Source organism: Rhopalosiphum padi, chromosome 4 (assembly GCF_020882245.1).
Source record: "Rhopalosiphum padi isolate XX-2018 chromosome 4, ASM2088224v1, whole genome shotgun sequence".
Lineage (NCBI taxonomy): Eukaryota > Metazoa > Arthropoda > Insecta > Hemiptera > Aphididae > Rhopalosiphum > Rhopalosiphum padi.
Genome location: NC_083600.1, coordinates 25,547,505 through 25,560,372, shown reverse-complemented (window position 1 = coordinate 25,560,372; position 12,868 = coordinate 25,547,505). Strand labels below are relative to the sequence as shown.

General features: G+C 36.0%; 2 protein-coding genes across 5 annotated transcripts in view; one reads left to right on the top strand and one right to left on the bottom strand.

The window, feature by feature from the left end:
- LOC132929867 (C-Maf-inducing protein-like) overlaps positions 1-5,175 on the bottom strand; it is a 36,302-nt gene extending 31,127 nt beyond the window's left edge. Inside the window, exon 1 of the mRNA XM_060995484.1 lies at positions 4,357-5,175. The gene's annotated coding sequence lies outside the window, so the exon portion shown is untranslated. The remainder of the gene's footprint in view (positions 1-4,356) is intronic.
- Positions 1-12,849, top strand: part of LOC132929869 (UDP-glucosyltransferase 2-like) — a 33,327-nt gene extending 20,478 nt beyond the window's left edge. For 2 of the 4 annotated variants that reach the window (XM_060995491.1, XM_060995489.1), the window contains exons 2-6: positions 8,220-8,361; positions 9,089-9,997; positions 11,104-11,317; positions 11,785-12,004; positions 12,514-12,849. In XM_060995491.1, coding sequence (XP_060851474.1) covers positions 9,089-9,997; positions 11,104-11,317; positions 11,785-12,004; positions 12,514-12,754 — 1,584 coding nt within the window. In that variant the 5' untranslated portion in view covers positions 8,220-8,361 and the 3' untranslated portion in view covers positions 12,755-12,849. The remainder of the gene's footprint in view (positions 1-8,219; positions 8,362-9,088; positions 9,998-11,103; positions 11,318-11,784; positions 12,005-12,513) is intronic. The other 2 variants (XM_060995490.1, XM_060995492.1) reach the window with 1 other exon arrangement.
- Positions 12,850-12,868: the final 19 nt, after the last annotated feature.

Below are 12,868 nucleotides of genomic sequence, written 5' to 3'. Positions count from 1 at the left end.
ACATTCACCTAGGGAATATCGCTGCCCGTATTAAATAGTACGCAATATATAGGGCCATCCCAAGTAATACTCAGAGTATCCCGAAATTCGTCTCTAGAGACTTCGAATTAGACCGTTATGGTTTTTCTACATATCTATAGAAAATTTACAAGGACTAATAGAAATGACTGATAAATTGGATTAATTAACTCTGTAATAATTTTTAAATATATTAAAATAATAGTCATTAAGTACATGGTTAGTTAATCACAATGTCAGTTATTTCTGTTGCACCCTGTATAGTGTAAATATAATTGTTTGTGTGTGTGTTTGATGTTTGATTGCACTTTTAATTTATAGTTCTGAATAGAAAAGGTAAATAGAGTGTAGTGGTCTGACTCACAAAGGTCGCGCGTAAAAGTAATTGCATCTTAATAACGTAATGTGTTTACATATACATGATACATAATTTTATAGTGTGTACATACACACTACACAGTACACATAATATATAGAAGGGATGAAACCCACCCCTGACATATTACCCTGGAAAGTATAATTGTGCCCCTCATATTAAAATGTTTACACTTTTTGAACCAGATGTTTTTTTAACATATTTTAAAATTTTATATTTGGATTAATTATAGAAATTATGTATGCAAACATTATTATTATTATTGACTTATTTCTTAGTTATTTATTTGTATTATAATATTATTTAGCATAATTGAATCATTGAAGAATAAAAAAAATTCATCAATGCCAAGTGGGGTAGTTGAGTTCCAATACCTACTCCTGTCCTGATCAAGAACATTCTAAAAGCACTACGTATATTAATGTAATACAGATTGTACTTATATTTTTATAAATTCTATAATATGGTCTGCCATCGAATTATCATAATTTATGTTTGATACAGTACCACAAGTAAAGAAACGAATTTTAATAACTTTAATTATTGGGTTAACTAGTTTTTAGTAAATGAATACTGATAATATAATTTTTAATAAAAACTACACGATTTCAATAATTCAATAGATCTCTGCCTTGCCACCTCTAAATCGAATATTAAAGAGTGTACTATACTGTATACGGCATATGAATATTATGATAGTTTAAACTGTGATTTTGTATTAAATTATTTCAAAGATACGGAAATTTAATAGAAAATCTATCGATTCAAATTGAGGAAATTAAAAATACGTGCATAGCAAACCAGACTTAACAGAATGATAAAATTGAACAAACAATTCAGTCGTAATTTATCACTGTGGCTGCAAGTGGTGTTTTATATAGAGATGAATTACATACATACAGTTGTTTTTCAAAAATAATTGATCAGAGAATTCCAATTTAATGGTATAAATATCATATGGATTACTGTTGAAAAATCACATTTAGACATATTGATTTACCTTGAAGATAATTAAGGTGATACGGTCAGTGGCACGCATACGGAGTAGAGGGAGAGTGGTTAAGGGATTACAACTCCCCTCCCCCAAAACTTCTTTCTTCATATAAATTTATTTAAAAAAAAATTCCATCACCGCTGTAGTATCAGCAGTATGTAATTTTTGGATAAATAATAATTATTATTAGCATGATCCATACAAAAATAAAATCTGTATGCCCTACTGAATACGGGACTTTTAAGACATACGGTATAATATTATCATTTATTTTAAGCAATACAGATTTCACTGAAATAACAGAATCGACAGCACTTATAATTTGATCGAAGATCAGCAACCTACATTTATAATATAAACATAGGTACAATTCCATTGATAAATTGATATGATCAAACATCAAGATGTTATAACATTGTTTTTCATACGAGTCATCAGTTGTACAAAGATGCTCTGAATTCGCATAAAAACACACATCAATACAGTAACGTAGCCAGGGGTTGGCTGAAAAGACAGCAGCCCCCCCCCCAAAAAAAAAAAAAAAATATTAATAAAATTTAAAAATTATTTTAATTTTTAATAGTTTATGAAAATCGCAATAAAAATCTTAAATTTTATTTTACAAAAATTGATCAGCCACCCCCCCCCCCCCCAACATCTCAGAAAATAAATTGTGACTACGCCACTTCATCAGTACATCATATACACGTTTCAATTTGATCTACGCATAATTATTATAGAATCTCTATTTTATTTAAAACTTAACTCATATTATTATATCATATTATACTATAAGCTCACTTCTGCCGAGCAAACCTGTCACTTCAATCGTACATGTGAAATTATACAACTATAAAAACGTCGGTCGAGACGTTAGCTAAATACATTGTGCCATGATGCTGTACACTGTATACACATCTTCGGATGATCGACGTAGGACTTATATACATTATATGTATATATATTACACTATATATGTATATTATATTAAAGTCAATAGCGCCAAATCCATTATTAAGTTTTATCGCTGCAGAAAATAAATACGAACGCAAATATGACGCCCGCGTGTTTCACATATCTACCACGATAATGTCCGTGGAAAGATATGAAAAAAAAATCTCGATGAACACTGTCCGCGCGGGGATAAGGCGTCAAATGTTTGCATATAAAATATTGGTACGGAGCAACAGACCGGCTGCGCAATTCAATGAACAGATATAAATAAATATACGATACGACTGTACGAAATACAACAAAATATAATATTATATGCGTTATACGTTCGGCGTTAGTTAGTCGCCAGTCAAACGGTTACACGCTCGCGTGTAGAGCGGTATCACGAACAGATTTCGAATATGACCCAAACCCAACGTCGAGGTCAGGCGTACCTCCCTCGAAACGTCGGTGGCCGCGGCAGCCCGGAGACTCGCGTCGTCTACTCGCTCGAGAGCCCGGGACCTCCATCGCCCTCGTTACAGCAAACAAAATCACTGCGTGTAACAAATTTCGATCAACAATAATAATAATAATGACACATAAAGCGATCGATTTTTCGTCATATATATTAATAGTGATTGATTTGAAAAAAATCGAGTAGGTACCTCGCAACTAAATTATCAAATATTTTAACGTAGGTACCCCTATATTTTCGGATTAAAACGCATAATATGGCACTTATTAACTTATTTTTTACAAAATTACAGTTAATATTTTCATTCTATTTTTTATAAATAAAAGTTAAAACTGTTAACAAAATGTATGTATAAGTATTATAAGTATATCTGACATAATAATGATACGAAATAATTACATAATAATTATTCGTTCAATATTTGGATAGATATAAGGTAATACAAATATAAACACGGTCCTATATAGATCTAAGGCCGTATTAAAACACCGCGAATAACAAATAACGACGAGATAACGGAGAATGTATGTCCTTACTCCTTACAGACAAAAATATAATATTCTAAATAAAATATATTCTCATTTATGGAATTTATCAAGTATGAAGAAGAATAATAAAAATTATTTGTTTATAATATTAAATTTATTATTTTAATTCCGTTGAATGGTTAGTGATCTCTTATGAATGACATAATGTGGTCTGATTTTAAACTAAAGTATATTTGAATTAACTAACACAACTAAAATATCAAAACTATATATTTTATTAATAATCAATTAAAAAAAAAATACCAGTGTTACCTCATTTGCCTACAAAATTCTACCACCTACACACGCTTTTATGGTTGAAACTTTTTTAAAGTGCCTACCTATAAGTAATTATAATGAATAACGGAATATTTATTGACTTGTGGTTATATTTTTAAGGGTAAAAAATGGGGTGTAAATATAAATCTCTCCGCGGTTTTATTAGTTACGTATAATCACCTAGGGTAGCAATGTTTTTTTTTGCATCTAAGTACCCGCATTTTCTTTCCAAGTCAAACACCGCTTATGTCATAAGAATATATACCTACATAATAATTTTTTTTTTTAATTTATTTCAATAAGACATGTTTTTCCTGACTCGCATGTAGCGCCCCACTAACTAAACCTGATGTACCTATGTATCTACCTACATGATAGGGCGATAAAAATGTATGCGCGGCATAAACGGCGTCTTGTTAGTTGTTACTATATTATAACAACAACAAAACTGCGACGAAGGAAAAATGAACATTAAACATTATTATGACGCGAACAGCCTAGAAATTAATTATTTTAATAGACAGCTTATGAAACAACGAGAGCCGTAATGCGGTGTGTCATTACTCATTAATAATAAACAAAAATATACGAACAGCAGTGACGAGCAGGACGTCATCGCATCGTATGCGGTCCTATATTTATACCGTCTATAACGAGTGCATAACATCATAACGCACATATACATGACGATACACATCGAGGTCGCTACATCGCTACAATATATACATATATACAATGTGAATATACGTACTTGCGACGTCGGCGGCAGCCGCGGCAGCGATGATGTCGTCCACGTCTATTCGTCGGGTCGCGGCGGATGCGTTTACCTGCGCCCGGACTGGTCGCCGGCCATTGTTTACCATTTATACTTGTTACGCGTGCCTCGTATTATATACCGTGTTTGGCGCCGCCGACACACGTACGCGCGGCGCAGGGGTGCCGGGGGTGGTCGTGGGTGGTTTGCTAAGTGCAGTGTGTCGTAGAGGGGGACGGGGGGCGCGCGCGCGCGTTTACTGCGTGCGACGTCGGCGGCGATATATGCGCGCGCGCCCTCGCTCGCTAGCGTTCGGGGCCGAAGCGAGCACGCACGCCGCCGGACGCGGGCCCGCGGACTCTCCTCGCTGCAGTCCGACGGACAGTGTTCGAGGACCCGCGTCCACGACCGATATAATTAATAGTTATGTACGGTCGATAAGCACAAAATTATACTTATAGCAATAATAATAATAATAATGACAACAACAACAACAATAATATGCGGTTAGTCGGCTCTCGCGGAGGCAACGGAACGAACACGCGACGAGACCGAACTGTGAGCTCCGAAAACTGGCGCCCCGCAACGACTCACCGTTTGGCCCGCGAAAATTTGATATTTTCAATTCCTATGCGAGACAGCAGCGGTGGCTGTGTACGAAAAAAAAAAAACGACGCGATGTGAGCGCGGCTGTGTGGCGCACGGATCTGCGACGGTGGCGGCGGTGTAGCGCCGTGTGCGTGCGTGCGCGCGGCTCCGTCGGTGGTACTGCGAAAGTTCGCGGCGGTGGCGGCGTTGGCGGCGGCGGTCCCCGTGCTTGTGACACGACGGTGCACGCGCGCCTCTGCCACCGCTGCCGGTCGCGCCGCGAGCATCGACCCGCGCCGGCTCGAGAACGAAAATCGATCGGACGGGGAACGCCGCGCGCCAGCGGTCTCCCCGGGGCGACGGGCAGAGGCGCGCACACGCCGCTTTGACGAGCAGATGGCGTTCCCAGCTTTGACCGAATGACCTCGCGCGACGGTGGCGCGGGTACCTCGACATCCGCCGACGCAGTAATTGCAGGCCCGGCATCGCTTTCGCCCCTCTCCGCGACGCGTATACAGGGTAATACGCCGAGCACGGTCACCCCCCTTTTGCTTCTTCAATATAACGAAGTCGTTCAGAATCTGATTTTTGGAATTTTAAAATATGCTCAACGACCATATTATCAAGAGATTTGAGATTTTTCTACTGCTCTTAGGGAGTGGTCCTGTAGAAACGCAAACTTCTGTCTTCCAAATCGTAACTTCCCTTATCTTTTGTTTAATTACTTAGCGAATAACTTTTCTGAAATTCTTGACGTATCAAAATCATATAATACGAACAATTATAGTTATTTAATTTTTTGTACTAAAGGATAATTTGTCCGTGATAATGAGTTTGGAGATATGTGCTAGTGCTGTGGATATCTGAAAATTTTAGTAATATATATATATATATTAATCAATAAATGTTTATAATTTATTAAAATTATCCACATAACATAGTAAATACTATATCCGATATTACACCTATTTCATGTTTTTGTAAAACTATTTTTCAGAACTATCATCCTTAATTTAAACATAATCATTAATGAATGAAAAACTGTTCGTATTAAATCATCTGGTATCTACATCAAAAATTAAAATTATCCAATATATCATTTACAGTAAAAAAAGGGGTCCTTGTTTGAAAAACAAAAAGTTTTTATCGCCAGTCACTCCATAAATAGTACAATAACTCTTATTAATTTGAAAATGTGATCTTAAAGTATGTTTAAAAATTACAAAGATCAGAATTTGAATAAATTCATTATTAAATGAAAAAACGGGGGTGAGCATGGTTGGTGAACCATACTGTATATTATAATACAATCGCTCGCCGACTGCTGCAGTAGCGATCGCACCCGCCACCCGACCGCCGAAGACGCCGTGGGACGCCTGCCCGCTGCAGATGAGTCCCCTTTGATGTGGATCCGTGTATAATAATTTATATATTGTATATGTCGCTCCAGCCACGACGACTGCACCCACCCCTAGGCGGAACCCCGTCGTTATGTTGTATAGGTGCGTTGCGTAGTTCCAAGCACCCCTGCGGCGGTGTGATGTGGGTCGCGTTCGCTTTTTTCGACTTTACCGCAGACATCGAAGTCGTCGCCAACAATCGGTCGATGTTCACCGATATAATATTATTCTATTATTATGCGCAATTATTACCATTCTGAATCGTCTGCATTCCGACGAACGTTACAATTTTATGTACCGCACACCATTGCACTGCGCCGCAACGTTCTTACTTCATAAACGTATAGGTACCTATAATACTGCAGTTTGCAGCCTACACCCACAACATTAGAAAATTATCGATATAGTCACCACACGAATACAATTCGGTTGTTTCGTCATAATCGAACACGGTTGTCGTCTATATGACGTATGCACTAGAGAAGAAAGTAGATATAGTCGTTTAACTCGCCAGCGGTACTATAAACGTGATTTTGTTTGATTACCGTCAACATGTATTTTAGTTTCTGAGCAAAGCAACGACGGATGTTTTTGTTTTGTTTTTCGTGTCTGTTTCTATTTTTAAGGGTGGTCCATGGTACCTAGTCTCAATAACATCTATAAGTTGTACTATGGCACAAAATATCCAATACATTTCAAAATAATCAAAGGAACAACGAAAATATTTACGCAACACCAGTTCTCAACTAAACCGATTTTTTTTTTTTGTTATTCGTAATCAAATAAAATAACCGTAGATAATAGAAATATCCACCAAATACCCATGTTACCGTTCTCTTGTTCACTAGTTATAATAAAATTTTTAAGATATTTTTGCACTTATCCAGCTATTTATAGATAAATGGCATTTTAACTGTCCACGGCTGTAGCAGCAAGTTACATGCGTACAATAATACATTAACCGTTATATAATATACGGAATATAATTTTTTTATTTAATAGTTTTTACATGCCTAATATCACATAATATAGTCCCTATGCGCAGCAACAACGTTTATATAAAAAATAAAAATGACATTTTGCCATAAGTCCTTCATCGTCTTTGCTCCGTCGAATTCGCACCTTACCCCATTGTCAGCTAGATAAAATGATATAATAAACGGGTTACACACTACTTTATTAATATGGATTCACTCTATGTGATATTTATCTTACAAACGTGAGACATATTCACATATGACATCTATTTAATATAACGTATTGATGTATAATACGAATCTATACAATAACGATTCATAAATTTATAGTTATATGTAGTATATTTAGTATATACTCGTACAGTCGTATCTATACAATACTTATACTAAAATCGTCATGCAAGGCGTAAGGCGTTAATTATAATAAATTCAATTAATTAGTCATTTTGACTGTTGATAACAGATAAAATACATAATATATACAAATCCTAATTAGTTACACAGGCGTAACACAGCAACTATTATAATATATACTTTACTTTACGAGGATTTACTTTGATTTTATAAGTACATCGATTATCAAAACCGATTTTTGAGTGGAAACAGAGCCCATGATCTAGGATCCAATCACATCCTTGATTGAAGTTTCAGAATCTAAAATAATATATTTATCGAATGCTAGGCCCATGGGCTCCAAATTATAAATCCTGCACAGCTCGTTAAATTAAGACTTAACAAAGAAGTATATACTAGTGCTATATTATTATATCTACTTACAACATTTATTATATCAGAACCCGGTCGAACGTGTTTTTACATAACTGGTACAACGCGTACGCAGCGATACAACGGTGAGGACGATTTCGTCAAACTAATACACTGTTTACACTTGCAGTGTGCGTTTGTCGTTGATATCACGGAAATCTTTTTATTCATCACAATCTATCCAGATGAATTGGAAAATCGTTCCCTGCAAAAGTTATCCAAGTTACGGGGACGTCTAATTTTCTGATAACAAACGAGAGCGTGAGGACAAAGTACGTGCGTTTTCTCACTATACATTTTTTTTTTTTATTAGTATATAATACCTATATGTATACGTTTATATTTAGTATTGCTGTTTAACTCCTCTTCCACAATCAGACATAAAACATTTGTACTATAGCCTATTAAGAAAGAAATGTGTGTATTCCAATTGTAAACATCAAACGAATAAAATCGCGTCATACTACTGCCGAAAACAACTTTCTATGGTTTTATTGATTCTTTTTCGAAAACATTGATAGAAAAATACTGTCATTATCACTATCATTTTTAATAAAATCCAATAAGATAGAAAATAATTAGGCACTATCCATTTAGAGCTCAGCCCCTTAAAATTTAAATTGCTAATACTATTAAAATGTTATAACATACAAAACAAAAAAATAACTATATTTTAGTAATTGTTTAACGATTAGTAATGTTTATTAATTATTTAAGTAAAACTGTAAATGTGTTTATAAAATAGTTTTAATAATAGTTTTTAAAAAAATTTTCAAAACCTGGCGACTCTGTATGCCTCTAATTACGTTAAGTAGTTGTCTCTCCGCTCAACTGACAACTCCAAAACTATTTCTCCGATTTTTAGGTGGCCTTTCGACCATGTAAGTACCCGTGTGTGGCCGGAAAATTAGATTTTATCACAAAGTGTTGCCTCTTATAGTGTTATAAAATTGTATAATATATATATATATACATATAACATAAATATTATTTTCACAGATGACGGCCGCAGTCGTAAAATCCACTGGTCGTTGGGCGGTAGGGCTACAGGCGGCCGCGGTGACAATTATTGTATTGTCGCTAACGTGTACGTCCCCGACCAACGGTGCTAGGATACTAGCCGTGTTCCCGTACAACGGCCACAGTCACTTCGCCATGGTCGAACCGCTTATGGTCGCCTTATCCGAACGCGGTCACCACGTGACCGTGATCAGCCCGTTCCCGCGACGCAAAGACAGTGGCGCGGACGACGACGGCGTAGGTCGATACATAGACGTGGACGTGTCAGACACGCTTCCGCCGGTCATAAGCCAGCTAAACGTGACGAATGAGTTCCAACACCGCGTGGACCCGATTACCGGGCTCCGGGACCTGTGCCACATGAACCACCGTGTGTGTGAGGCCACTTTTGAACACCCCCGGGTCCGTGCTCTGATCCGCGAGCCCCGCGCGTTCGACGTGGTGTTCGCCGAAGCGTTCGCCACCGACTGTTTCGCAGCATTCGCGCACGCGTACGACGCACCGCTGGTGTCCATCCGGACGTCCGACTACTCGCCGCAACTCAACCGGCGCGTGGCCAACCCACAGAACCCCGCGTACCTGGTCAACCACCTGCTCGAGTATACCGGCCACGACATGTCGTTCGTCCAGCGGCTAATCAACACGCTGGCCACGCACTTCGGTGCGGTCGGCTATCACGCCTTCTCCGACGGTCCGTCCACCGAGCTGGTCCGGCGGCACTTCGGGCACGATACACCGTCCGTTCCGGAAATCGCGCGACGGCGCACCGCACTTGTGCTAGTCAACAGCCACCACAGCTTGTCCCAGCCCCGTCCAACGGTGTCCAACGTGATAGAGGTGGGCGGTTTGCATATCGCACAGCCCACGAAACTGCAAAACGCGGCAAACGTAAGTACTCTCAGTAAACTCTTATTATGTGGAAACTCGAGAGAAACAGATAAAAGCGTTCAAAATATTAAGTTATACAGAGAATATAAAAACATTTTTAAAAAATATACTTCTATCGTCCTAGTTAAGATGATCGACAACCAAATTCTATTTATGATCGGGAATATTTGAGGTATCTGTTGGGATTATATAATTATCACTGTTTTTAAAACTGGGTTCTATGTAGCAATTTAATATAATCTACAGTGTTACGCTATCCAAGGTTTACCAGACATTCGTAGTGCTTTCGAGTGTGTTTATCGGTAGTAGATGTTATACACTCAACTGTAAGAAGCCTCTGCAACGTTTCTGACAAATCATTGAAAAAGGCAAACTTACAATGGAAAATACAATATAATATAATCTTTATTTTTATTGAATTGTATTTAAGTCGTGGAAATATTACACATACAAAATGCAATATTTCAGTACTTATTTAAAAACAATATGATTTTTAAATATGGGAACCTACTTTAAAAATTTCCAAACTAAAATTGTAATTAATTAAACTGTTATGAATCACTGTGTACATGAGTTATTTGAGTTATTGAATTGTGTAATTATGCTCAAGTTTATTGTAATAAACAGTCCGTAATGATTTTATTGATATTTGAAAACCCAGATAATTTAAGTAATGCAAAGTCTTAAATTACTATAGAATTTTTCAATTTACAAATATATTTAATTGGATTATATAATTGTTATTTTAATTTAATAAATTAATGCATCTGGATCGTGATCGTGAACACAATGAGTTGATTAATTATAATAAATTCAATTAATTAGGCATTTTGACTGTTGATAAAATACATAATATAAACAAATCCTAATTAGTTAACCGTCTTATATATATATTATAAATTTAGAAGTTGTAATAACACACTATACATTAATATATATGATTATAACCAGATAACAAGTCAAAAAACACATACAACATAGATTTTTTTCTCATAATAAATATTATTACTATAATATTATAATATAACTCACTACCATATAATAACTATTGTCACAAACCATATATTTAATTTTTATATCATTGGTTTTTGTTGGTGATACAATAGGAATGGAAAAATTACTGCGATTTGTGTGACCAAGGCATTATTTACGTGTCTTTTGGCTCGTTGTTGAAAGGATCGTCGTTTCCAGTTCAATTCACAACGGCGTTCGTACAGGCTTTCGAAGCGCTACCGTATTGCGTACTATGGAAATACGAGGGTGAATTGATATCCAAACGGATTAAAGTGTCTAAGTGGATGCCACAACAGCAGATTCTGAGTAAGACTCACGACGGAAACATAGTCGTTATGCTGATGACTGAATACTATATAAAACTATGCGATCTTCATTTAAATTCCACATCCCCATACCTTCATTAAAAAAATTTAAAACCTTAAGTTAATACACTAAATGAATCAATAAAACTTACAAGTTCGTTTTTGAAATGTTTAAATCCAAAGCCATAACACAAATATCGACCATTTTAAAGTGATATTCATTTGATTTAAGATGGGAAAAGGTTGAAATTCTTATCGTCATAAATTAATAAAGGCTTACTACTAACATATCAAAACAAACGTTTTAATTTATTCTGAGTGCATACAGTGCGTATAGCAACTAGCGATAATATTATAATATATTATATTTTGATTATACGGCGTTGTAGATAGGCTATTTTTAGTACAACACTACCGTCATCGCGTTTTATTACACGTACAATGTATATTATAATTGTGCTTTCACAGGTCACAGGAATATCAAGGCGTTCATAACTCACGGTGGCCTTATGGGCGTAATGGAGGCCGTGTTCTTTGCAGTACCGATGATTGGCATACCTGTGTTTGGTGATCAACAGTCAAACATCGCCAACTGTATTGCAAAAGGCATAGCCATCGGACTCGATTACCGACAAATCACTGAACAAAAACTGATCAAAAGCATAGAAGCCATCGTCACGGATAGCAAGTGAGCCTAACATCTGATATTATTCATATAGAATATGTTGTATCATTGCAAGAATCTTCTCTAACAAAAAACCTCTTTTAAAGTTGAAAATTGTCCTCAGACAAAAATATTTAATAATACCAAATCATACATATCTCTGGCCTCTGTTTAGAATATAATATTTTTATTTTAACTGTTTCGTATGATCAACCGGTGAACCGGAACGAATTTTTTTTTAATTATTTTATTCGTTGATGATTAATTATATTATAAGAAAAAGTTAAATGAACAATTATTTCAAAATAATTTATTTAAATAAATATACATGCAAAACATATATTATCAACTAGCCATATAAAATTATACTCCTTTATCACCATATGCAAGAATAATAGGTATCGTATTTAAATTCTTCAAATCTAAAGAAATCCTTAAAATCGATACTATAAATAAATACCATTACAAATTATTTTTACACTTTACCTTTGCAATGTACACACAATATTATAACTTTGTGAAATTGATTTAAGATACCGATCAAAAGCATCAGAGTTGTCAGCAAGATTCAGGGACAGACCAACAAGTCCAATGGAAACAGCCGTGTTTTGGACAGAATACGTGATCAGGCACGGCAATGCGACCAACACCGCATCTCCGGCAATAGATTATGATTTTTATCAATATTTTTTGTTAGACGTAGTTGGCGTCGGACTGTCGATTTTTGTATTTTTATTTTATATAGCGTTCCGATTAAAACAATGTATACGATAAAATACTATAACACACTCATGACGCGATTGATAAAATCCGTAAATACCCGAAACTAAAATGTACATATTGTTATAATAATAAATGTATTAACAAGTTTTGTTATGTTATCACTAC